Here is a 26958-nt window from a genome sequence, read left to right on the forward strand (position 1 = left end):
AGCAGTGAGGCCAACTGCAGAGGCCATGCTGGAAACCACTGAGCTCATAGGAGTCGAGCTGATGGAGACCAAGGCCAGAAGAGCTGATGTGTGCGAGGAGCTCTCTGGGCACGGTGGCAAAGGAGCCCAGCAGACACTGTAATAAAAATAAATACCTCACAGTTTCCAGAGATTTCAGTTTTGCTTTGCACTTTTCTCTTTACTCATTAATAACATTGGAGGCACTTTTGGAAATCTCCTATCAGGACTAATTTCATACTTCTTAATGTGCTGTTACACATACAGTAATGGGAGCTTTATACCTGAATAACACAGAAGAAAAACATTTAGGAAGATTTTTTTTTTTAAAGAGACTCAGCATCTATCCTGGATTACTAAAGTAATGACTAGCTGTATGCTCTGATTAGCTCCTGCTTCTGCTGAAACACACACTACCTTTCAGTGCTCAGCTCTGACCTCAAAATTAAGTTGATTCACAGCAGAGCAAAACTGGGTGTAGGTTGATACAGTGAATTTGCATCAGTGGGATCAGCTGGACTACACCTTCTGAGGGGGAAATACATCCTGCATAGCCAAATTATGCTGAGATAGTCAAGATCCAATGTCATTTCCAATTTTCCTGTTATCAGAATTGGTTTGTAACTGCCATTCCCATCTGTGAGGCAAATAATCTTTTTTTTTTTTGTTAAATGTCACGTTTGTAAAATCAAATGGATCAACATAGGAATATCTGCATAAGGCAGAACCCCTCAGCCCTGATCACTGTTGTCTTTATTAAATGTCCATGTTCTAGGAATAGCAGAAGCACCAGCTTCATAAGACTGTAACATGCTTGACATTGACAAAATATGTTAATAAATTGTCCCCTACAGCTTATTATGCATATGTATGTGCATCTATGTCATTTTAAGAGGATGATTAGGGCTCAAACTTAGGGCTATGAAACTGAGAAAGGAGCGTATTCAAGGCTATCCTGGTGCCAAGACAATCCTCTCGTCAAATGTAGAGTACGACGCTCAGCCCAAGCTGCCCAGGCTGATGATAGCTCCAAACTGGCAATAAAATGGTTGGATGCAGAAAATCCTCAAGCGCAAGGATTTTTTTTCCTCTCAAAACCAGAAATAAGACTAGGGGATGGTATAAACTCCCATTTCTACAGAAATTTGGAGAACTCTCTTTTCCATGGGTTAATTTTTGACCAGCTGCACTTTGTTCAGGGGCTTTGCTCAGGGCTGCAGCGCACGGCACCAGCCATGCCTAATTCTTAACTCTGGATTTCATCCATCTGTGTGCATGTGTAAAAATGTTACTGTCCTTTTAGCTCATTTCTTTTTACATAACTTGCAATAGTGCCAGTTACTCACCCTGTATTTCTATAAGTGGCATGAAACCCCTAATCACCCAATTACAATGTGTAATGATATTGTAAAAGTCCCTATTAAACTGAGCAAAGGAATATGTTAAAAGCTTTTAATAGTAGAAGAGGGAGGATAGATACATGAGGTTTATTACATGTAGATAACATGGTACTTCCTAAATTGAACTTCAAAGGACTATGCCCAGTTTATTAATGTAATTACTTATAAAAAATTATCAGAATATAATGAATAAATTAGAAATGTTATCTATACAGTATGTTATCAGTCTAGTTCTCAGACTGGAATTAAAAAGAACACAAAGAATTACAAGAATTTAGGCAATCTGTTATTTTCACATTCACATGGCATTTAAAATACTTCTAGACCCTTTGTTAAAGTGTATTATAAATCAGATTTAGATAAAAGAAGATAGAAATCTCTTTGCTTTCATTTGGAGGAATACACGAAGTCAGTAATGTTCTCAGTCATAAAGATTTTTCTTTCAAAATAAAACATTTTTTAAGTTTGGAAAACATGAATATATAAACTATGCAAATATACATAAATATATCAGTTAGAGAAGGTATTTAACGCCCCTAGGCTAGATGCGATCAAATCTGGTGAACAGAGAGTCCTATGATAGCCTTGGATCCTGAATATGATGAAATTGTTCTACAATGTTGGTTCTAATAATTGTATTGGTTATTACTGTTCTTAAATGAGTATCATGAGGGAAATGTCATTTGAAGGAGTACATAATTAGATTAGGATGTGAAGCAAAAAAAAAGAGCCATAAACCTATGTCTTTTATTAAAAATTTCCTTCCCAACATTCTTTTCAGTACACCAAATAGATTAAAAAGATTTTAATTTTTCCCTTTTATCTCTTAGTTGCATCACCCGATGAAGTCTTATTCTAAAATACAGATACATGACTTCAGCCAAAGCCAGACAAAAATATACTTAATGAAGGAGCATACTGAAGCATCAAGCAGCATAACTTGGGAATTGGGACTTGCAGATAGAAACAAAGTATTGAGTGTCTTTTCAATTCATTTTGAGCACAGTAAAGAAAGTCTTCTCTTCAGGTTATTCTTGGAAGATCTATGACACAAAACTGTGCTCATTTACTTAATATGAAAGCTGCTCAGCTGGGCCGAAGGCTAGATGCAGCCTGAGCTGTTTGTCATTACTGGGACCAATGTTCCTGTTGACACCAAACCCAGACCATGAATCACAGCAGCTGAATTCTCTGTTGGAAAAGACAGATGATCTTTGGACGACACTACACCACTGGAAGCCCTGCTAGGTCACTGGCTATCAATTTCAAAGACCAACCTCTAATCCTCAGTGTAAAAGGTGGAAAAAAAAATAGTGATGCTGCGGAATCATCCTGTTTCTAGTAAACAATTTAAAAATTTAGACATCACCACCCAAAAGTGAACTTGGTTAAATAAGAGAAAATATCCATCCCTGTACAACATCTGGAGCTGCAGAATCCGATGAACCCTCCAAGACCAGCAGGAGGTCTGCGTGGCTGCTGTGCCTTGGAGCACACTGGAGAAGGGTCTGGCTTGTAGCGATGGTTAGGCACTACAACGCTGCTGGTTTGAGAGTCCAAAACGATCAACAATCCAGAGTGAGCCAGCACCAGGAGTATCTCTGTCGTGCAGTAAGTAAATAGCAAGAAGTTACCAGAGAGGCATACATCACTGCTGAGGAGTTATTTTCTTCACTCTGATGCAGCTGACTGTTTACAGCTGAGGATATCTTCCTGTTCCTTGAAGAATCATGTCCTTCACCTCCTAATCTGTTTTATCCTAAAGAATGTCCAGAATATACTCCCTCCTCTTCTGCTTGGTAGTCTTTTTGCTCTGCTGTTGCTCTAGTACTAAGGAGCTTTTTGTGAGAATGTGGGTTATTCTAATTTACTGGCTTTCCATGTTGCCTCTTCTGGTTCTCACTAGCAATTGAGAAATAGCGTGTTCATTCTTTCATACAGTACAAGTTTCTTCTATGGCAAAGTAGCTATCTATGAATGATGAAAAGGTGGGTCTAAGGCAATAGAGATTTTGTTTCATTTAATTGGGGTGGAGGAATGAGGGCTTAGTGTCACCTCCTTTGGGATGCTTGGAGTATGACATGCAATTATGAGAGCCTTGTTTTGTGAACTCGGGAAGCTGGAATTCTCAGGGGCTTTCCTTAGGACAGTATAACCCACAACCTTTTTTTCTGAAAGACACTTTTCTCAGCAGGTACTCTGTCAAGTGAAGATTTCACCAGAAGAAATTACCCCGCAGCAAATTTGTCTTGCGAATTGCTCCTCAGGGACCTTTTCCCCTGGGTATACATACTTATTTTTATTGTGTATCACTTTTTATAAATCTTAGAGATACATCCATTCTGTATGATTGTAACTGCAAGAGGAATTTCAGAAATATTGTAAATACTTTAGCAAGCATCGTGGGATTACTTACTTTCTAAACTCTCACTATATTAAACTAAATCACACTGAAAGTCCTGCCCACTTTATAGGTGTCTCCTAATAAAGGAGAAACATAAAATACAAATTCTGGAAAATTCTGTACAAGTAAATGAAGTCCTGCTAGAGTAGCTTGTGACTGGTGAATTTTTCTTATATAAACTCAGAAATAAAATTAGAAATTAGTACTGAATTGCCTACTTATTTTCATCAATTAAATAAAGAGTTTAGAGACTTAATGAAGTCTCAAGTCAAGCTTAAGATTAGCTGACATGAATGCATACTAGGCTTGAAATCTGTGGGTTTTAAATTTGATCTTTAAATTCTCAATAAGATAATCAGAAGTTATAAACTTTTAATAAAGTTAGTTGCAATACTGCATGTGTGGGTCAATTCATTACTGATACAAACAGACGTGTCTTGTAATAATCCATGTTTACATACAGACCAACAACAATAATTAATTTGATAGGTCAGCAAGGTGTTAGGACCTCTTAGTAGTAAATTCTGAAGCTGCTGTGCAATTCTGGCTGGCAGCTTTGCAGGGATGACTCATAGGTCTTCCTTTCTCTGCCAGACTGACTTCCTTCTGCTCAGATCTTGACCTGCTTCTCCATTAATTCCTCTTGCATGTCCAGCCTAATGGTCCCATTCCACTGCCTTCCTCTCCAGGTCATCTTTTCACCCACCCCTCTCTGACTTGCCTCCTTGCCTCCAGCTCTGGTACCTCAGAAATGCGTGTTTTGAACAGACTGCTTGGCCCTTTGAGATCACTCCCTCCACTCAGCACATCTCCACAATATTTGTTCATGATCCTACCCTTTCATCACCTACGGAGCGCTGTATGTTTTAAGAGGTTCTTCCAAGAGGCAGTGGGGTCCCAGTGGGAACCATTGCTGTGCAGTACTGGTCAGCCAGTGTGCAGGCAACGGACAAAATGGACTCCGGATAGCACAGGCTAGCAGGAGTGAAATGGACCAAGACGCCATTAAATCTAAAGCAGATACTCTCTGCTGTGACTTGTTTCTTGCTAGTTTGCATGAAAGACACTTCATTAAAATAACTTGTGTTGTCACCTGGCTCATAGGTCAGCCACCTCGAGTTTTCACAGCACTGTTCTCACAAGACTGTCACAACGGCTGTAATTAGTGTGTATGCCTGGAGTCCATCACAATTTTAATACAGTAACCTGGGCTTTTCTCCTAATTTTGCAGGAGGTCTCACCTTTTCGCAGTTACTCCACATATTATTTAAAAAAATACTGAGGGAATTGTCACATCTTATTTTCACAAAGGTCCAGGCTCTTTAAATCCGGCAGCTCCTTCTTGTCTGGTGTGGCTTTTCCTCTTCCTCCATGCAGCTAAAACCCTCTTAATCTCACTGGTTGGCTGCTACAAGCTCCTACTCTTCAGTTTTGACAAAGGTTCTTTATCCTGCTTCCAAAACCTGTTTTATAGGTCATCTTTCCAGCTTATCATCCTGAGTATTTCTTTCCTGCGTTGTTTCTTTCTGCTGCCTCTCCATCTTCTGCTGCACTAAACACCTCTGTCTTTTCTTTCCTTATAAAACTCCTAATTACATAAATCCATGCATTTCTTAAGTTCTGCTGTGGCACCAACCCCTACCTCTAATTAATATCACCAGCTCCTCTTCAGTAAAATTTTCCATATAATGTTTTTATACTTTCTCCCTAACTCCTGGAAGCAGGGCTTTAAAAAAGCACAAAGCCTCTCTTTTATATTCCTCAAAACCTCATCTTTCCTTGGAAATACACTCCAAACTGGCAAACTTGTGCATTGTTGTGCTTCTGACTCATCTTGCAGATGATGGGGGCTACCATTCTTCAACTATCAATCACATCAACTGTGACAGTCCTCCATTGGAAATTTTGACTGCAACACTTTTGTGACCAAGACCTTATCTGCATGACCTGCATGGGTATCACTTCTATAAGGCCCCCTATCACTATATAAGGCCCCTAAACAGCAACCAGAGCCTATACTGGTATTGCATTGTAAGAAAGACCTGGATTTGGAGAACTGGAGCACGGGTTTGTGCTGACTCTAAGAAGACCAAATACATTGCAAGCTAGTAGTGAAGGAGAGTACTCAACTGTGGTTTTGTGGTACTTAATTCTGTGCAGTGCTTCGTTACCACAGTGACAGGAACTAAATAAAACTAAGATGCAGTTTCCGAAACCTTCCCTCAGCAGAGTGGCACGTGGGCTGAACTGTTTTTAACTGGCTTAGGTATTGATTTTGGGATAGAGCTAAGTGGAAAGAACAAGCAACGTTTGAATACATGCCTGAAGTTCATCTAGATTTTCATGTTAAGAGGGCAGATCTCCATTTTGGCAAAGCAACCTTGCATGTATAACCCTTGCAAATGTTTTGTATTACTTTTGAGGGAGAGTTTCTCTCTCCACAGAGAGGTAACATTCCCAATATGCTCTGCGCTACAGATTCGAGCAGTCCAAAAAGGAACAGAGAGAGCTGAATAAATGGAGTCTGTCCAATACGCTGCTTCTCTAACATGCTTCTCTAATATGTCTGGTGCAAACAATAGTCATTGCAAATTACTAAACTAGATAAGAAATAGCAAAAAAATCCAAAAACAAACTAACAAAGAGTCGGAGAGATCTTAGAACTAAAATAGGGTTACTATTTCAAGCTTGTTTTCACGAGATATCGGCATATGGGTTTATAATTTTACACATAGCACTTAAATATTCACACCCAGAATCAACTGGGTTTGTGTGCCTATGTGTTTTCAAAATCATGAGTTACCTACGAGAGGACCCTTGCCCATGAGAAATTTCCCCTGGCTCTGTATTCTGAGTATCGTATTTTCAGTTGGGCTTTGTATGCAGAGAGGCACAGACCTTTGAGCTGTACAAACAGTGCCACAGTTCTGAGGATAGCCAAGGATTTTGCTGCAAAGAAAAGTTGTGATGTTACAGTAAACACCCTTCATTCAATACTTACGATAAAATGACATGATTCACACATGCTTTTTGAGTGCATCTAAATGGATCAGCCTTAGCCCTCTTGCTGTTTCATTTTGCATCATTTTCATCATGAGAGTATTTGTTGAACATTTCAGTGACTTCAGAACACTGGGATCTGATATCACAATGGTTGAGGCCATTACATTGTAAATCCTATTTTCCCTTTTACTAGACTTTTATCAAGATGCACAAGAAAATGAGCTCATTAAAAGGTTTTTCCACTTATTTCACAGGAACAACATTCAGTGTCAATGCTATGTTGCTAGGTAGCCAGGTCATCTTAAACTGGAAAGTATCTCAGCTCATAAATCCCTGCAAATCTAACGTACCTATACTTGCCCAGCAGAATCTCTGAGATTACACAATTTACATGGCAGCATGTATTGTAAAGCTTTAGGTTTACAGTTGATACTTACGTTATTGTGAGGTGTGTAGATCATTCATTAGTTTTTTCTTTCCACTCTCTCCTCAGGATGATTTCTCTCCACCTGTGTGTACTGGGTCTAGCTAGGATGGAGTTAATTCTCTGCACAGTAGCTTGTATGGTGTTGTGCTTTAGACTTGTGACCAAAACAATGCTGATAACACGCTAATGCTTTAGCTACGGCTGGGAAGTGTTTGTACAGCATCAAAGCCACCTCTGTTTCTCACGCTGACCAACCAGTGAATAGATTGGGGGTGCACAAAGGTTGGGAGGGGACACAACCAGACAGATGACCCAAACTGTACAAAGAGACATTCCATTCCACACCGTGGCATGCTCAGCAATACGACGGAGAGGAGCAGAGTTCAGGTAGGTTAGCCATCTTTTGCTCAGGAATAGGCTGGGCATCACTCTGCCTGTGGGAGGTGGGGAGCGATTGCCTTTGCATCACTTGTTATGGTTTTTTTTCTTCTTCCACTTCTCCTTTGCTTATAAAATTATCAACCCATGAGTTTTCTTGTGTTTGCTCTTCCTTTTCTTTTCTGTTCTGGGAGTGGAGGATGCGAGCAAGCAGTTGTGCAGTGCTCAGCTGCCTACCAGGGTTAACCTACAACTCTGTCATGGCCAAACCAGAAAGAGCTCATACTTCCCTAGAAATGAAAGTGTCCTCACGTTCACCATGAGGAAGCTGCCTAACAGGGACAGGCACTATAAGCATCAAAGTTAAAGATGCTGTGTTCCACCTGCAGCCATTTCACTCCTGATGTGATGGCATACAGTAAGAAGGATGCAGAAAACAAGTGACCCCACCTGTTAGTACATGAAATAAAGTGACCACGAGAGGGTACTAGAGATGTAAAACCATGGGGTCACCTCTAACCAGCAGCTGGCCATAAGGCAACAAGAAAATCATGCTCTTCTCATCGCGCCTTTGGAACCATGTGTGTGAGCCCTAACTCATCCCTTCCTACCCCATGGAGCTGGGTCTGGCAACAGCAGCCAGGCTGGAGAGGCAACACCCGAGCCTGTTTGCTCTCCATTCGTCAGCAGGGTCACACGGAATATCAACAGGAGAAATTTCCACAGGTTAATAAAAACTGGGATTTAATAACAATCACTAATAAGCCAATACACAATATGTCAGCTCTGAGAGCTTTTTGGGGGAACAAGTTAGGATGTGGACATAGAATACACAGGTACTATTCTGTTATTGCCAAAGTTTAATTTTTGTCACTAATGGATTTTGCTAGTAGAGCTTAAAGGTCATGTCCCTAAGGATACAGCACCGTTTGTGTTAGCAGAGCCTGGCTTTCTCTTCAGATAACAGTCATCTTGGACTGAGTATTACTAGAGGACAAGTGAAAGTGAGATTGTGGGAGGAAGGAGAGGAGGAGGGAGGCGTTATGTGGCTTTACATCCATCTTCATCACCGGAGGGTCACAAAAGGATTGCTGTGTTAACAAGCAACACAGCTCCCAGCGCTTGGGTCCCAGATGCTGCAGCAGAGAGAAATCTTTTCAAGGTGAGCAGACCAGCCTAACGGAGAACGTCTCCAGCCAGGGAGATTTATGAAGATCTACTTTATACTGGCAGCAGTAGGCCTGGCAAGACTGTGCTCTGCCCGGAGGGGTTACGCTGACTATTTTGTCCCCCGAGAGAGCCTTGCTGCTCTCCTTGGGCAAGCCGCTTGAGGCGAGGGCTTACTCTGCCCACAAAACACTCCAACTGAATGGCATTAACTACCTCTTCCACAAACACACACTGCTTGTTTATGTGCTCCTAAGGTTTCTGAAATTCAAACACTTGGCGCAGGAATGTAACTTAAGCACACTGACTTTCAAGAGTCCCTAAGGAGAAACGCTGAGAGGGGGACAAACACTGGGGTTTAGAGAGAGCTCAGACTACATAAAATCACTCTGTAAAATCAACAGCAAATGCCCTGAGATCTGCAAAGTGCACAGCTCTGCATTACACCCCGAGCCACCATCTGCACCACGCATCGCAGATTTATTTTTTGTCATCTCATCTTACCCTGCAAGTAATGAATAGGGCAAGCGTGGCTGCTCCATCTGCAGCAAGGAGACCGCTGGCACACCCTGTGCTCCAGGCCCATGACCGCACTGCTTATAGCCTCAAACAATATGTTGTTTTACACAATAATGAACAAACTGCCAGCCCTGCTGTCTCCCCTCCTTCAGAAATAACAAACCCAACCCATACCTCAGTGCGCAACATCTAAATGCTGAGGCTCGCTGGCTCGCACGATACACGGGGGCAAATGTTTCCTGTTGTCCAACTTGCAAGTGATAGCTTGGCAAATATTTTTCCTGCACTTGATAATCCTTACATTTTCAGAGTGATTCAGCATGACTCAGTGTCAGTGGCAGACGTCAGGATTTGCAGTGAATTCTTACCAAAGCCAGGCAAGGAGATGCTGGGGTCGTTAAGTAACTGCAAGCAGGTTTTTATTTAGAGTGTATCTTTGGGGAGTTGATGTCAGGAAGGATGCTGTAAATAAAGTGCCTGGCTTTGTATAATCCAGATGCCCCATTAAATGCAAGCAAGCTTTAAGTTGGTAGAGGCTTGTGGAAGAAGGCATCAAACAGTAATATCACTTAGCATTTTTTTCATGTTAATTTTTTAACGCCACAAATTGCAAGACTTAAACATAAAAACAAAGCTGAAAGTCTGCCCTACAAGGAAGCAAAACGTCATCATTAGAATAGCTGCTATCTCTGTGGTTTGCTAATTGCGTGTTTCTGCTTTAACGGTTTCCTGAGATGAGCGATGGAAACACAGAGAAGAAAAAAAAGAACCACCAGCTTATGAGCTTGATCAAAGCTACAAAAGTGATTCCACATTCCTGAATAAAATGAATTTTCAACACTAGTGCCCTTGGAAACAGAAGAGGCTTGGGTGGGGGAGAGAACAAAGGAGGACTTTAACAGGAATATTTCTGCCAAGTAAAGACCACCGAGGGAATAATAATACAAATCACAGCGTGCAGTTTGAGGATCTGTGCACAGCTTCAACCTCATCTTTCCTCCGGTGGTGAAAGCCTGTGTAACATCTCTGTGGATTGAGGTTGTACAATTCTCAGAAGACACGGCCTAGGTTTCTCTCACTGGCACCAGACTGATATCTAATTTAGGCAAAATTTTCATTTATTTAAAAGACCTTGACATATTCTTGTAGATCAGTACCAAGCAGATGCAAAGCCAGATGCTTGTCAGAAGTTCTAGATTGCCTGTGCTTCTGTCAAAGAAAGCTGAACCCACTGCAGTAGCCTGGCAGAGGCTTGTCCTCCACAACTGATAAAGTCATAGTTTACCCAGAAATAAGGGGAAAACTGGGAAAGTGGTTCCAAATTCACTAGGTGCTAGCGTCTAGGCTAATTCACTAGGTAAGACAGCATCTATCAGTTAAGCACAGTTAATTACAGGTTTCTCAGAAGCTCTCAGAAACTATATCCCTAACTGCTGAAAGCAAGCCGCAGATGAACTATAGCGGTGCTGGTACCGCTGAGCGGAGCCTCAGCTGGGCAGCAGGGCTGCCCGGCGCGAACAGCATGCACGGAAACTGCAGAGGGCTCAAGTGCTAAACTCAGTTTCGGCTCCTGGACCAAAATATTTTATTTATGATGATGGCATTTTCCTCTCCATGTAGAGCAGGAATATTCACCAATATTAATGTCAGATTTAAACAAAGATGAAACTGTCAACTATTATTAAGGACTTAAATGTCATTTTTTGCACTGACTGAATAAAATATCCTTAAGTGCTTGTGTCCTCACTCCTCCTCTCCTTCTAGTCCCTTTGTCTGTTTCTTCCTAATTTTTATTTCTCCTCTTTTTCCTCACATTGCTCTCTGCAACATTTCAGTTTCCACCCTTTCTCAATTTCCTTCCATAATATGACATAGGCAACGTTAAAAGTGCCATTTTAGCTCCTATTTCAAAGATGCCAACAGGGTCAATGGAATTCACACTTCTGAAAGCCTTTTTATCAAACTGTCTGTAGATTCAGGGGTTGCACATAAGGACATTTTACCAGTGTTATTGTACTGCTATATAGCAGGACAATTCCCCATTATCTTGTGTGCCACAAGAGGCACACGCATAAGCACATATTATAGTGGATTACAGTTAGACTTCCACCTCGAGATGCTGCATACTTGCTGCCCTGCCTGCATTGTAATAGAATCACAGAATCATAGAATACTTAGGGTTGGAAGGGACCTTTAAAGGTCCGATCCCAGAGCTTAGAGTCGCAGATGGCTTGAACCCAGCTCACCTAAACACTTGTCTAGACAAATGTGCTTGTAAAATTGAGTTAACAGCTCTTAGCTTGGACACCATCTAATCCAGTAAATTGCATTAGCTAGCCTCATTAAAACCCAAGTTCATTTTAACGAGATAACATGCATTAAAATACAGTTTGAACCACGCAAACCTAGGTTTTAAAATGTGTTACCTAACATGTATTGTCCTGGAAAAGTACCCACTTTATATTTTGGACTTGACATGGCCATCCATCTTGATGGGTTAAACTGATTTATCTTTCAATAACGTTGGTTTAATTGAGTTAACAAGATCAAAAGCTCCCAACACTCATTAAGCGGCAGGCACTTGAAGGCGTATTACCCGGCTGTGCTTTGAGATGGAAGCGGAGAGGAGCCCAAGTTTCACCCTGAAGGGCTAGGTGTGAACTCCGGGCCCTCTTCTGACCAGCCGGGTCCCCCATCCCACCCCACACCCACCCCGAAATTAGGCCGGGCGGGCGCCTTCTTCTATCGCCCAACCAACTTAACTTGGTTTCAAGCCGTGCCGCCTTCTGATGCGGAGGTGACACGATGACCTGGGCCGGCGGCCTTGGGGGACCGGCACCGCTCCGGAGGGACGCGGTGCCTTGGTTCCCCCGCGAAAGGCCACCACAAACGCCCCCCACGCCGCCCCCGGGCCCGGCTCTCCCCGCCTTCCTCCCCCCTCACGCCCCCGCCGCTTCCTCTCCCGCCCGTCCCGCCGCGCAGGGAAGGGAAGGGCGGGGCGGGGGCGGCCGCGGGCGCCGCTGTCGCCGCGGGGCTGGTGGGGGCCCGCCTTTGCCGACTGCCGGCGCGGGCAGCACCGGGCTGGGCTGGGCTGGGCTGGGCTGGGCTGGGCCGGGCCGGCCGCCTCCCTCCCCCGGCCGCGGCGCGGGGCTCCCCTGCCCTCCCGAGGCTCCGCCTCCTCCTTTCTCTCAGCGCACCCTCCCGCCCGCCCTCCGCCCGTGCCCGCAGCCCCTGGCCGGACTTGCCTTTCACTCCTCCATCCCTCCTCGGCGCCGCGCTTCTCCTCCTCGCCCTCCCCGCCGCGTCTGGCTCTGCCGGGGCAGCCCAGGGAAGGGGGGGCGGGACGGCGCTATGAGCCGGGCGGCGGCGGGGAGCCGAGCAGCAGCCGCCGCGGCGTAGGGCTCCTTCCCCGGGCGGGGCCGGCGGTGTCCCGCTGCGGTCGGCGGTTCCCCGGGGCGAGAGGGGGAGCCCCGGAGGCGGGGGGCCGGGGAAGGGTCGGGGGGGGGGAGTGTCTCCCCCGGAGCCAGGGTGGCGGCTGGCGAAGGGAGGTGGGGGGTCGCCCCCCCGTGCGTGACATGATCGACTCGCAGTCCGCCGAGAAGATCAGCAGGATGAAAAAGTTGCGGAGAACTTTATCGGAAAGCTTCGGCCGGATCGGTGAGACCCGCACCCCGACGGCGCTGCCCGGGGGTCCCGGGGGCGGAGGGTGGGGGGTGGCTTCGTTTTCGGGCAGGGGCGAGGTGCTGCGAGGCTAGGAAACGTTTCTTGGGAGGAAAGCTGGGGAAAATACCAGCCCTTTCCCGGCAGCGCTGCGCGGGTCTGTAACGGAGTTGGCCCAAAATAGGCTAGAAAAAACAAAACTGTGAATGCGAGTTGGCTAGCGTGCCTCCGTTGCCAAAGAGAAACCTTGGCGAAAAGCAAATGGTTATTTTCACTTTGTGGCAGGTCCGGTGATTTATTTTTTGTTCGGGCTGCACGCTGTTTTAAGTTGAGGCATGAGAAGGAGGTAACGGCGGCCCAGTGTTTCGGAGGCCAGACAAAAGAAGTCTTGTCTGTCATCTGCCGGCAAGTCTTGTCGTTTTCTCGGTGACATAAAGCATCCTGAGGTAGCGTTATCTGAACGCTGCTGCCGAGCGTGTTATCTCCTGGTTATCACCACATCGCGTCTGGTTTTTATGCTAGTTTATTTTGTAGTCGGATTTGTTACCGAGAACAATGCCAAAGAGTTCTGGTCTGTTTGGACTGGTGTTCCTCTTGGTCTTTGGCACGCTACTTTGCTGAATTCACCCTTTAGAGTGTTAATTCCCACCGCCAGCATCGACAGGCGGCTGAGCAGGGCAAGAAGGTGACTGGAGGAGGTGTGAGATGTCCCTACATCCAGACAGAGCAGCTGGAGGTAGTGCCAGGAGGTTAGGGTGGGCGAGTGGATGCAGCAGCCACCATCCTCGCAGACCCTCTGCAGCCCTGGTCGGATAAGGGCCCTGTCACAGCCCTTGTCCATAGGTCATCCCATCAGGGCATTTTCCTTTACGGTGGGCCCGGCTCGTGGCCATGGGTCAACTGTCAGAGCTGCTTTGTCCCAGCGAGAGGATGTGAAGTGCCTGCGCTTCAGCCGTGAGCTGTGGTGTTTGATTCTCCCCCTATAGCCTTACCAAGGGGGTGCATGAAAGTACATGGGCATTATTATTTTTCACGTGTTGTGTGTGCATTCAACAAATTACCTTTAGCTTTTAAGGACCGCAAACTTTAAGTGCAGGATAGTGTTTGAAATCGAATATCTTTTATTGTCCTACTGCAACATGGAAAAGATTGAGAGAAGCTCATTCATATTTGTAAATCGGAGAGTTTAATGGGTGAATGCCAAGTCTCAATTGTGAAGCGAATGTCAGGTCACAGTTATAAATCTCTCTGTGCCCATATGAAAATAGCTTTCACCTATCATCAGTCTTAAACTTGTAAAATGCATCTAACTTTTTTTGATTCGGGGAAAAAAAAAGGCAGTCAGGTGTTTGGTCTGACACGTGTCTCTGTGTGTGTATGTACACAGAGACGCTCGTATACAGAACTGTGGAAGCGTTTTACTAATGGTGGAAGTCATTAACAAAGAAAATATTTTGCATGAAGGTGCTGCTTTGTTGTAACAGTGACAGTCCCGTTAATGCCTCTTAGGGAGCAAGGCCCCTCTGGCAGCTAATTTCTGTGTGTTTTAGTTGCTCTGATGGGTGATCATCTCTTTTTGTCATTTTTCACAAATGAAACAAGCTTTTAGTTTCCTTGGGAGCTTTGGCCTGATTTTAGGTACACGGATTGTTACGTCTTCCAGCTCCTCCAGCTCTTTGTATGTGTGCGCAGCAGCGTGGGCGTGTGGTCGGGTGCCTGCTTGGTTTGTTTGTTTGTCGTGGTTGTTTTGTGATTAAAACTCAGCTGCTACCAGCAAGATTGTTCAGTCTTCAGATGCCCTAGTATTTTGACCATCATTCTGGTAACTGCACTTTCAGCAAAAAACCTCCACTTTATCAGTTTGAGGTTTGAGCATAGTCCACTCCCTGATACCCAGAACCACAGATAAGCCCAAGTAAAGTGAGCCTACGTTTAAAAAACTCGCATACCGGGAAATCCCCAGTTAAGACATGTGCTGTACTTGACTCTTATATTGAAATGAAGGAGAGGAAACCAAAACCTCATGAGAAAAATTCTTTCTGGGTGTTTGTCACTGGTTTTATGGCTCTTTTTAGAAGAGCTGGTACGTTGGTGATATTAGCAAATTACTTATTTAACATGTATCTAATCTGGAACTTTGTCAGTCATGGGTTCAGTTGTGATTTGTTACAAATAACAATGATGAGCTTTTAACTTTTCCTGTTCTGCTCCAATTTATGTGTTTGCATAGGTTTAAGTACACAATACAGCATCACGCGCGTAACCGTACCAATGGTACAAGAGTAACGTGGTGTCTGAGGCAAGTAATTAGCGAGTCAAACTTTCACGTGGGGAACACCTGATGGCCCTTTGTGGAATGGTGAGGCACTGCTAGGCCTCCCCGCTGTGCTGGCGGTATCCCAGCTGCCAAATACAATTCTTCCAGTACTACAAGACCCGTTCCTTCATTTTGATACCAACGTTTATTTTAGCCAGTTTGATAAGAGTTATGGAAATGTATCCTAATTGTCATTGGGAGTGTTGGGTTTTTTTTGCAAGGGCTTGCGGGTTAATAATAAGCTACCTTCAGGACCACCTTCTCCCCACAAACTAATCCTCTCTATTTGAGAGGCTATATCAGCAATGCATTTATAAGGTGATTTACTTTTTTTTTTTCCTACAGTGTCCCACAATATGTTAAGTAATGTTTGAAACTATTTCCCCAGCATCTTTAGGTAAAGAAGAAGATAACCTTAAAACTAGCTTAGTATCCCACGGGCACAGCAAAGGGCCATTATTTGGTACCAACGGTGGCTTCAAGTAGGCTTGGCCCATCTTCTTAACTGTGAACTGATGCTTTCCAGCCGCTACACCCACAGACTGGCAGAGAGTGCTGAACATCTGGCTGTGTTAGACATACTCATCCCATAAAATTATGATCCAGCCCATAACTGTTAGGGTACCTACTACTGAGAATGTTTATTTTCCTGAGCTGAAAAATGTGATGTGTGAAATTGTCCATCTCCGAGCCTTCATCCTGAGCACGCGCCTTGTGCTGTGTGCAAGTGTGGTACGGCACCGCGGTGTGTTGGAGGAAATGCATATGGCCTACGGTGCCAAATGGAAGTTAATATTCTAAAATAGACAGGATGGCTTTTTAGTGCTGAAGTTATGTGCTCACAGTTCTAGAAAAAATGAACTGTCTTTGCAGCTGAGGCACCCTTTCTCCTGGCAGAAGTTTTCTGATCTTAAAAGGAATATCCCTCTTAAAATGTAGCTCATCATAAAGGACTTACATTACTAAGAATCTTAAAAATGTACAGAATTCTTTGTATTGATAGGCTTCTGGCAGCCTATCCGTTTTTATACAAACATCCCAATTAGTTTAAAAATTCTGATTCCCTTGCTTACATACTGTGTTGTCCATATAAACGAACACATCATACTGTATGTTAACCAACTTCTAGAAGTTCAGTTGACTCACTGTTTATTTTAGCATTTAAACCTTTATTAGATTTGGTTCTTAGTTTTACGCTTGGTAATTATGTAATTAAAATTAATAATGAGTAATTTTACAAAATTATCATAATTTTTTAGTTATGTAAAGAGTTCTTGGCGATGCATTTGTTGAAGTTTATACGGTACCAAAATCATATTTGAGATCTCTTTGGCTCACACTATTTAACTTGTGTTTTCTATGTGATCTCTTTAGTCAAAAACTAACAACAAACTAGAAAGAAAGGAAGGAAGAAAGAGAGAGAAAACATTGCTGAGATTGCTCACAGCCACTGAAAGCAGTCTGTGGCCCTTCTGAGCATCCCTGGGCTTTGTTACTGGCTCCTCACTCATACAAAGGTTATCTCCACTGATCTCCTCTAATGTACACTCACATAGCTCACATACCTGAGATAATGAGAAGTTCATTTGTAAACAGTTTATTTTTTGTAAGTTCAGCAAAGCTTTCTTTTTTTTTTTTTTAACGGTTTAGAAAGAAAAGGAATGCACTGATGAGAAAAAAAAATTCTAATAACATTTGTTGTATAAAATATGCTAGTTTGAGGATTTATTTTGAAGATGCTATATCTTGAATTAGTTGAGAGTGAAATTATTATTAAACAGAATCTGATTTAATGAGTGACAAGAACACTCATATTCTAATTTTTGGAGATTCTTAAAAAACCTCTTTTAGTCAAAGGTAGAAGTTATAGTAAAGACAAGCCAAAAATATGCAGTGGATCACAGATTCTAGTTTCTTATTGTTTTACTACATTGTGAATTTTGTTTGGTTTTCTGTTGTTTGGCTATTCCTGGAATGTTTTGGTCATGTGAAAATCTTGTGTTTTGGTAAAGCAGAAAAGCTTGTCAGCGTGACCTAGGTGTGTCGTACACTAATTTATAGCTTGTGTGTCGTTGTGACCTGAAAGGTAAATGAAAAGATTAAAAGTGTGTTCTTAAAAAGTGTTTCACATGTCAAGTTTTTTTTCTTTCTTTCTTTTTTTTTTTCTTTTTTTTTTCTTTTTAATGCCCTGACTCATAGTTCTGGGTACTTGGGGTTGGCAGTCTGAAAACATTTTGTCTGGCCTTCAAAACCATAACATCACATCTAATGATAAAAAGGTACAGTGTGTGCCTCAAATCTCAGCAAAGTCTCAGGGTTTGTTTTTTTGTTTTGTTACTGAGCATGAGATCTAGATGAGTAATTATAAAGCAGTAATTTTCAGAGATTAGATGTAAGACATGTTTCATGTCTCAAAGAAATGAGAATTTGAAAGCAAAGGATGGCGGGAGCATCACTGCTTTTTTGTACAAGGAGGACTGGGATTTGTGCCTTTTGGTCCGTGTCAGAGGTTGTGGAACTGTAGCACTTTCTGCAGTGATGTCCTGCCTCTGTTATGCCTGTGATACCGCTTCTACAGTTTGGGGTTATTTTGTTGTTGTTGTTGTTTTGGTTTTTTTTTTAAGCTGAAAACACTGTGATTTCTGAAGATGGGGTTTGGAAGAGGTGGTGGTTTAGAATCTACTAGGGATTTGCAGGCAGGAGGAACATCTAAAGGATCAAAGAAGCTGGTGGAGTCTACATCGTCAAAGGTGTTAGGTGCTTAAGTAATTATCTCCTGTGGAAATAAATGTTTTTTAAGTGTAAGAAGCACTATGCTGCTTAAGTGATGAAGAAGGAGCCTTCTCTGGCAGCATAACTGTATGGTCATTCAGGTCACCTCCTTCAAATTGCAAACTTTTGTGATTTAAACTGAGAAGAAATAGTGCAGTCATCAACGCAATGGTTTGTCTTATTTTAACTCTTCACGAGAAGGAAACGAAGGGCACTTTCAGGTCACGGTGTGCAGTACATAGCCCCTGGTTGTGGTGTACAGAGAAAAGGAACCAGTCTTGTACCTTCAGACTGACACAGGGCAGTGGAGATTTGGAGAAATGAATTTTCTTTACATTTCAATAAAGATATCCAGTACGTTGAAGGAAAAAAATTCATCAACTTAATCTTTGCTACAACTTCAGAACGATTCTTGTCTTTATTTTCCTGCTTTACCAGTTCACATGATTTCTGCACTATTTTCCTCTTCCTTGACTAATAGCTAGTTAACAGTGTAAGAAAGACAGAAATCTCTTCTGCTTTAGCGTAAGTCATATTGTAAAAAAAAAAAAAAAAGAACAAGAAAAAAAAGCATGCTACAATGCATACTATTTCATAAAGATTTAGTACTTGACAAACTGAATACATAGTTAGGTGTTTATTATACTTTTCCTTTTTCAAGTTCAGTCAGGCTCTCCATAAAATGTTTTCACTCTCGCTAGGAACTAAAAACAAAAAAACACCTTGCGATCTCTTATTTTCTTTAACCTGAGAGGATAATATTTTACATAAATATGTAAATTTAGTTTCTTGGAAACACGCTGTGCAGTCCTACGTTTCACTTACAGATTCAGATTTTGAGTATAAAATTGTTATTCATGCCAGCCTGTTCTTTCCTATTGTAACAGGAAAATGCTGCTCTGTTTTTCTCTTTTCTACTGTTAGTTACTTTGTGCTCATTGAAATGCAGTACAGATAACTATGTCTTTTTTTCCTTTTATTTTAAAGCCTTGAAGAAAGAAGATAGTGGCTTTGATGAGGTAGGTTAAATATCTTTGTACCTTACCTAGTCCAGGTATGCCTTAATATTTCTCACTAGTGCGAAAAGAAACCCACAGATAGTTGTGTTATGATGTACATATGTTTTAATACACGTATATTGCTCGAACATATTTTCATTTTCCAAACAATTACCAGATGAATTTGTTGGTCGAAGGCTCTGGATGGAATGCTTGGGGTTTTTTTGGAATATAATAAAACTGAATGTTGTATGAAAAGTGGTCATTTAGAAACGTTCCAGGGAGAGAAATGTTGCATGTGGAGAAAGCACTTTATAGAACTTTGCCCATGGTAATTCTTGTAATTGTAGGCCTGTACTGTAACAGACAGTGAAAAAACATCACTCTTGAGAGAACACCTTATGTAATGTGCTGCTGCACTGGCTTCTCACTGAAGATGTCAACTGAGATAGATATTTCATATGACATTAAAAAAAACCAAACCAAACCAAAACCAGACACCACCACAAAACCAGCAGCTAGCTGTATTGGTAAAACTGATACTTGATTATTCAGTGTAATCAGTTTGGGGTCCTAACCTATCTGTGATATGGTGTGTGTGTTAATTTGTAAAATATGCTGCTCGTGATTTATGCTTGCTTTTACTTAGGCTGGACTTGGAGAGGTCCAGGTCAGTGCGAGTTGTCCTGCAGGGTAAGTTTATGCAGGAAGAGCTGTAGGTCTTGGTGTGATGGCTTGCCATGTTGTAGTCAATGCTGGCCTTGTACTTCCCTCTGCCACCATAGCTGGAAGCAAATGGTATTATTTTCATGTGTTGATGTTACACTTCTGGCATTTCTGAGTTTTTTTCTTGGTTGCATGCTGTAAGCTTGAATTCTTGGCTGATTACAGTGAGATAGCTGCTGTGTAATGCCAGATTCTAGAATAAAGAAAAGATGATGTAATGTCCTTGATACCGGATCAAATCAGATTTCATCTCTTTCCAAACAAATCACACTGAGTTTTACACCCCTCTGCTCAGATTCACTAACGGCAATAGAAATGTTTTGTGCTGTTCTGACATGTGTCACAGAGAGCTGAAACTCTGCTCCACCCCTCTTGGGTCTGGAGTGAAGGTCCTGGGGTCAGACCCTGTTTTCAGAAACTCTTGTCAGATCATGCAGTGGTCCCGACTATTGCATTTCTCTTATAACACTGGTAGAACTTGATTCCTGTGTAAAAGTTACACCCAAGTGAATACGTGGTTGGTAGAGTCTGAATCCTTGTTTTACAAATCTGATCTGTTTTTGTCCAGTTCCTTCTTCAGAAAGCTGCAGTGGTGTACCTGTGCTATAACCTACCCAGTAAATACCGTGTATTAAATTTGATACAGAATTTGAAAGACTATTAAAAATCTATTGTATGAAGATGGTAGTTTTTCTGTCCCCTTCCCTTCCCTTTGAGCAAATTTTCATTTAAATTCAGGGAGTTTGGGGAAAAATAATCTTTCAAATATGTTTTTAGTGGAGTCTGACAGATTGTTGATGCGAGCTACTGCAGAGACCGTAAGAGAAGGCTAGTGGGAAGGGTACACAAAATAATTTTCTTCCATCTCCTGTAAATAGAAAGGAGATTGATGTGACATTAGCATCAATTGGTTCCATAGTTTTAGGTGACTCTTAGAAGAAAGAAAAGTGTACCGAGATTTTATGTTGTCCTTGTTGTCTCTTCAAACTCAATGCAACGGTTCCTGGCAATTATCTAGCCTAAAGTGTGAATCAGATGGGCTGCACCGAATATCACTTAATTCCTTTCTTTTCAAACGTCCTTCAGATTGGTAGGTAAAACAGTCTTTAGTAACAACAGTGTACCTGGTTGTACTGACACATACTTCTAAGGAAGACAATATCTGCGAGCAGAGAGGAGTGGGCACATCTGTTGATCTCAGAAGACTGTCTTGAAAACTAAGACCATACAATGATATGAAAGGAAAGCAGTCTAGTCTTCTGGCTAGTATATGTGGTATTGATATATCAGGGATGTAGTTGTGAAGACAGTTATGATAACAAGTGGGAATATCAGATGAGAAGGAGAGAGAGGAGGTGGTTGTCCACACACTGTTTTACTTCGACTTTGTAGGTCTCCTGCTATGAAAAATGATACAGTCAACCATTGAAACATAAATTGTATTTAACAGGCAGCATGCTCTCCATGTACAGTTAGTGAAAAAATACTACTTATGCTTTCATGGTGCTGAAAGATGCTGTGTATCTCTTCCCGACGTGCGTTTCCGCTTTTCTGGATGGGGGCCAGCCTGTGAAGTGGAGCTTGATGAAGTAGCAATGAACTTGTGGGGAAGGACTCTACGGTCTGGACACCTCAGTAGAGGAGGAGACCTCGTGTTTTAGCCTTTCAGGTTGTGAACAGAACACCAGTAGCAGAAGCTGGTAAGCAGCGACCTGAAGCCTCCGAGGGTGGAGGGAAGGTTGGATGAGGAAAATGACCTTTCTAAAGCTGCAAAGTTTGAATTTGCAGACAAGTTAGTTGTCAGATTATTCTGCATGCTGTAGGCACTACGTCAGGAGCTTACTTGTTGGTCCTTTAGGAAGTGAGGTGGGGGGAAATGAGCTGTTTAGTGGATGTTACTTTACCTACTAGTGCAAACTACCACCTGCACACGGTAGCTCAGGAATGTACAGCACTGCAGGAAGTCATCTTTGAAGAGAAACGACTGAAAATTAAGATCTCAAACCTGACAGGCAAGTGCATCACATAATTGCTTTCTCTGAGTTATGAAATTAATCCCTCTAGTAAATTAGGACCAAAAGCATCATGAACAGCAAAGCCTGTGAATAAGCTGCGTGTCAGAAAATACTTTTAATTGTTCCAGAAGTATTTTAGGGATCTTTGTGGTGCATTTAGTCCTGCCCATAATCTCAGAGCACAACAATAGCATGAAGGAGTTGTGTAGGATTTGTCACTTTTTTAGTACCTGCTGTTGTGTTACTGTGATTAAATTTTGAATAGAAAAACTCTTTTCTGTAAATGCTGCTGGCCTTTACTTCAGTCCATCAGAACACTTGAATTAATCCATTTTAAACCGTTGATAGCCTATTTACCTTTGTAAGATCTTAGGACATCTTCCAGAGACTCGGATGAATAAATGAGTACGATACAGACCACTTTTTGTATAGTCTTTTATTCAGAGCAGCAGAGTAAGTGGAACATGGACCTGCTCCAGTAGCTGCTGAAATGAGCAGAACGATTCTCAGTATTTCCAATAGTTTGTTAATTGGTTTCTTCTATCATGAAACACCATGATTTGGGGGTGGGGTGCAGGCTATTCTTGCCCATTTTCAAAGTTAGTTTATTTGAGTGGGAGAGAGCAAGGCTCTCCCCGTTGTGTCCTGCAGTGTTGTTACCTGCCCTCGGAAGAGGGCAAACTGGAAAAAAAAAAAGAGTTGCCCTCCTTTTCAAAGCAACCTAAATTTCACCTCTGAGTGTAGGGTCTGGCATGGAAAGCATCTGTTTCGTTCTTTCAGGCAAAGCACTGTTTATCTATTCTGGATACTGAGACAGAAGATAAGCACCTCTTAGGAGTAGCACTAGGTGCAAAGAGCGGTCTATAAACTTGTTCGGCCCTTGAGTGAACATTTTATTTGTGCCCCAGTAGTTTGTCAAAGTTTAGAGTAATAACCTCCAACTATGCAGGATTGCTTTGATGTCTTTGGACCATGAGTGTAACAGAAAGTTATAGAACTTGTCTGCTCTGTCTTATAATGGTGGAACTATTTTCTTTTTCACTCAAGTAAGTGTGATCAAGGCCAATAACATGTGTCTAACCTGCAGCATAGTTGTTGGAATGACAGCCAGTGCTGATGTTGTGACCAACCTCATCACAAGGCTGGTGACCTTTGGTTACAGCTGCTTGCTGTTACAATTTATTTCTAAATTATTGTCAGTCAGTCTCGAGTTATTGGTTCTTGTCCTTATGTTCTTAGTGGTTTCTCTAACCACTTAAATCATGGTTTAAGACCTTCAGTCATATGTATGCACAATAGGTAAATTAGTATCAATGTCATAATGAAATTGAAACAAAATCTGAAGAGTCCAAATCAATATGAATTGCTGTGGTTATTCCTTCCTACGTGTTGAGCTGTATTGCTGTTGTTTAGCTCTATTTTTGTGTTAATTTTGCATGATATCAAGATCAAGAGCACCTTTTTTTTTTTTTTTATAAGGCCACTTTCCTTAGGAAGTTAGGATACTGTGATTGTGCCTCCTGCATATGTAATACTTTCTGACTCCACCCAGTAACTTTGATGCTGGCCGATACTAGATGCCTAGATGCTTGGTGAAGAAGTGTGTGAGTTAGCTGAGGGATAGAGATAATAATCTCTTCTGATGGAAAAGCTGGAATGCAAGTTCTTGTGAATACAGGAGAATCTGGTTGGAGGTGTTATGAATACTCTGATCTCAGCAAAATGCTTAATATTCATCTACTCCTTACTACATTTAGAGTCTGCAACTCTGAGGAAGCCAAATTTCATTTATTTCACTCATGGAACACTTCTGTGTGTTTGAAGTGGAAGTGTGTGAATGGGGAGAGAGTTTTGCCAAGTTACTTCTTGGTTCTGTGATCTTGCTCTCGCAGTCTCTCTCTCTCTCGGAAAACCCCCACCACAAACACCAAACCGCTCAAACCAAAAAGGCTGTACTCCCTCTGTGAGATGTTACCATGAAAAATGTGTTGGTTTAAAGGACACCTGTCTCTGAACCAGAACTCTTGTGTAGAGAATATTTAGAATTTGAAGAGTTAAAGGGAAGGGTGTAGTTGGAAAAAAGGAGAGGTCTGTAAGGAATTAGCAAGGGGAATTTGAATGCCATAATGCAGGAGGCACAGGATACACTAAATAACATTTGTGCATTTTTAAAAAAGTTTTATTTAGAGTAAGTAGCTTGAGAGAGAAGTGTGTGTTGGAAATATATATGGAACTATATCTTTACCTTCTCCTCCTGCAGGAGGGGATCTGGATTATGTGAGATGAGGAGGGAGAAATGTAGCCCTTTTGAGAGTCAGTGTTACTTTTTGTAGGATTTTGGAATAAACATTGATTATTTCACTCCTGGCAGACTTAAAAGGGTGGGGTTTGCGTGTGACAGACTTTGGGAAGAGCCTGTGATACAAAGGGTTTTGGAAGCCTACTTGTCCCTTCTTCTTGGGTGCGGAGGAGGAGGTGCCTATTGTATCTACATCAATAAAGAATCAATAATTCTTTGCTGATCTAAGTACAGTAAAATCATTAGAAGCCATGGCTGAGTGTCTGCTTCTTGATGACTTTGTATTTAGGAAGCAAGAGACTGGTGACTACTGAACTGCTTTGTGTTGTGATGTGTGGTATGCTGTGGTGGAGAATTTCCAGAGAAGTGGTTCGGGTAAGCGTTGTATGAGTAATGTTTATAAATGGCCTGAATACCTTTGGGATGGGAGTGTTATTGGTGCTGAGAACTTGGATTTGACTTAGGGTGTATGATGACTTTGGTGCAGTTCTCATCTGCTTAATGCTGGGATGAGCAGGTCGTGTGTGGTTATCTGTTGTGACGTGTTACTGAAGGCTGATGGGAAAGAGATGTAGGAAATAATGCTGAAAAATTAAAAAAAAACCCCTAAAACTGAATTTGGAAACTAAATGTAGAAGTATGGGTGTCAAAGCAGTTTCTAAATAATACTAGGGAACTGGGTCAGAAAATCTTTATCTGGTGGTTTAAGTTACGTTGCCAAATGTGTACAAAGGTGATTCAAGTGTCTTGAGAAATAGGTCTGTTGAGATGTGTGTCACGAACCAAATGAGAGTGAACGTAATTCCAGGCAGAAGATAACAACGCAATGTTGGAAGTTTCTGCTTGTGAAGTGTCACTTCAGACGTGACATAGGCAAATTTTTTTTTGGGGAAAGAGAAATAAAACCTCAATAATATAATCTGATGTTTCCTGAGGGAGGCCCATCTTCATTTATGCAATTCTTGAATTTACAAGGTCTTTGTGTGTTGGATAGGGATTTTTCCAGTCTGCCACTTTTGGGAGGGAAGATGGGTGGGGATGATGTTGTCTCATGAGCCTTTCCATTACAGAGGAGATTTCCCAGGAGATGGTTTGATGGGTTTGTGTTCCTGTATCTTCTGACTCCACTTCTTTGTTCCCCTAGTACTGTTCACTTACACTACTGAGAATCTGGTGTCGATCCAGTGATTTCCTAGCAGCAGATGGCTTAGACATCAGCTTGCCCAACAGATTTACTGGTCTCTGCTGCCATGTGCCATGTTTTTGAGGCCATTCCAACAAACTGAATCTGAGTTGTGCTGCTAGTTCTCAGGACTGGTGTGTGATGTTAGTGCATGTACATTTGTAGCGGAATAATGCCAACACTTCAGGTCTTCTAAAGCCTTTCTCAGCTGCTTAAAGGGAATAATTGTTTCCTCTAGATGAGAACTTATAATATTATTATATAATGCTTCAGGTGAGCCCGAGAATCGAGAGCACAGATGGAAGAGAGCAAATACTGCCATTCTGCTGGAGTGTGGCAGCTTCTTATTGGGTCAGCTGTGGGACAGATGTGCCTCTCATCGGTCTGTAAAAATGCTGGTTTGTGAAACTTCCTGTGGCTTTAAAAAACCGCAACTGGTGGACAGCCTCGCTTAATTTCTCATAAAATTACCAAGATCTGTATGGAGACTAGGGATTCCTGCCACTTCCCTGTGCCATGTTGCACATGGAAGAAAGTTGGGTTCTGGAAGATGTGAGACACTTCAGAACCAGGTCTAGCTGACCACAGTGCAAGCTGGTAAGTAACTAAGAAGTGGTGGGAAAGTTACCAAGAAAAACTGGCTGTGGAATGGCTGCTCTGTTGTGACCAGTTTCAAGGCTTTGAAGCAAAATCTGAGACCATGTGGAAGGTTTGGAGATTTACCTGGCAATGACTTTTTACCTATTCGGAACAGAAATTGTTTTCAATATTAGGTGATAAACCTGGGCTTTAGGAAACCAAAATTTGAGAACATTTCTGTTGTGGTTGGGGAAGAGTTTTAATCTCAGAGCATCCCTTAAATCTGTTGAGTGGCAGTGGTTTAACTTTTTGCCCCAGCCATCAATGTGTTCAGTTGTGCATTCTTCTGCCTGGCATGTTTGGTGACAGTGCATCCATTTACCTTTCATAAAGTGTGTATTATTTTCATGGGGTAAGAAAAATGGTTAAGTCAACTGTGAAACTGCTTGCTCCCGTTCTCTGCCTTCTGTTCTCCTACAGACACTGGACAGAAGAAGGGTTCATGTTACTAGTTAATAGGTGTGTCCTTTGCTTAATTTTTCTTTGAAAATGGATGGAGCAAAGGAGCAGAACTTGGTCTCAGTCCATGTCCACAGCAGTGACCTGTGAGGATCTGGCCAAAAGGCTGACATAGAAAGCTCTGTTCTGATCCGCAGGCAGTGTTTTAGCTATCAGAGAAGTATTGCAAAATGTGTGGTTTTGTGTTGGATGTGTCTCTGATCAGATGACAGGATATATGCGTTCCAGAGATGTGGAGTCTGAATACAAGCTATTATTATTTTGATGAAGTATGCTTGTGTGTAAATCCTGCTGTTTATTTTCTTGGGATATATGAGATATAGTAATTTATTGGTAGATCAAGTAAAATAGAGTAACAAACCACAGTACGTTATGTATGGGATCAGTAGCTTCTTGTTTTTGGTCTTGCTGGGAAATCTCCTGGTTGTGAGGCAAGAAATAATAATGTGATTTCCTTGATAGGTTTGGCTCTTCCATCTTCTTTGTGCTTAGACTTTATTGCTTTTTTTTGTTTGTTTGTTTCTTCCAAGACACGCTACTACCAGACATATGACTATATTTAAATCTTCTTCTC

At 42.1% G+C, this 26958-nt stretch overlaps 1 protein-coding gene across 2 annotated transcripts in view; it reads left to right on the top strand.

Annotated features, from left to right (window-relative positions):
• The first annotated feature begins 12792 nt into the window (after nucleotides 1–12792).
• CDK14 (cyclin dependent kinase 14) overlaps nucleotides 12793–26958 on the top strand; it is a 319070-nt gene continuing 304904 nt past the window's right edge. For both annotated transcript variants that reach the window (XM_086742275.1, XM_086742276.1), the window contains exons 1-2: nucleotides 12793–12973; nucleotides 19053–19084. In XM_086742275.1, the coding sequence (XP_086598401.1) occupies nucleotides 12892–12973; nucleotides 19053–19084 (114 nt within the window). In that variant the 5' untranslated portion in view covers nucleotides 12793–12891. The remainder of the gene's footprint in view (nucleotides 12974–19052; nucleotides 19085–26958) is intronic.

This window comes from Chlamydotis macqueenii, chromosome 2 (genome assembly GCF_036417535.1).
Source record: "Chlamydotis macqueenii isolate bChlMac1 chromosome 2, bChlMac1.mat, whole genome shotgun sequence".
In the NCBI taxonomy this organism is placed as follows: Eukaryota; Metazoa; Chordata; class Aves; order Otidiformes; family Otididae; genus Chlamydotis; species Chlamydotis macqueenii.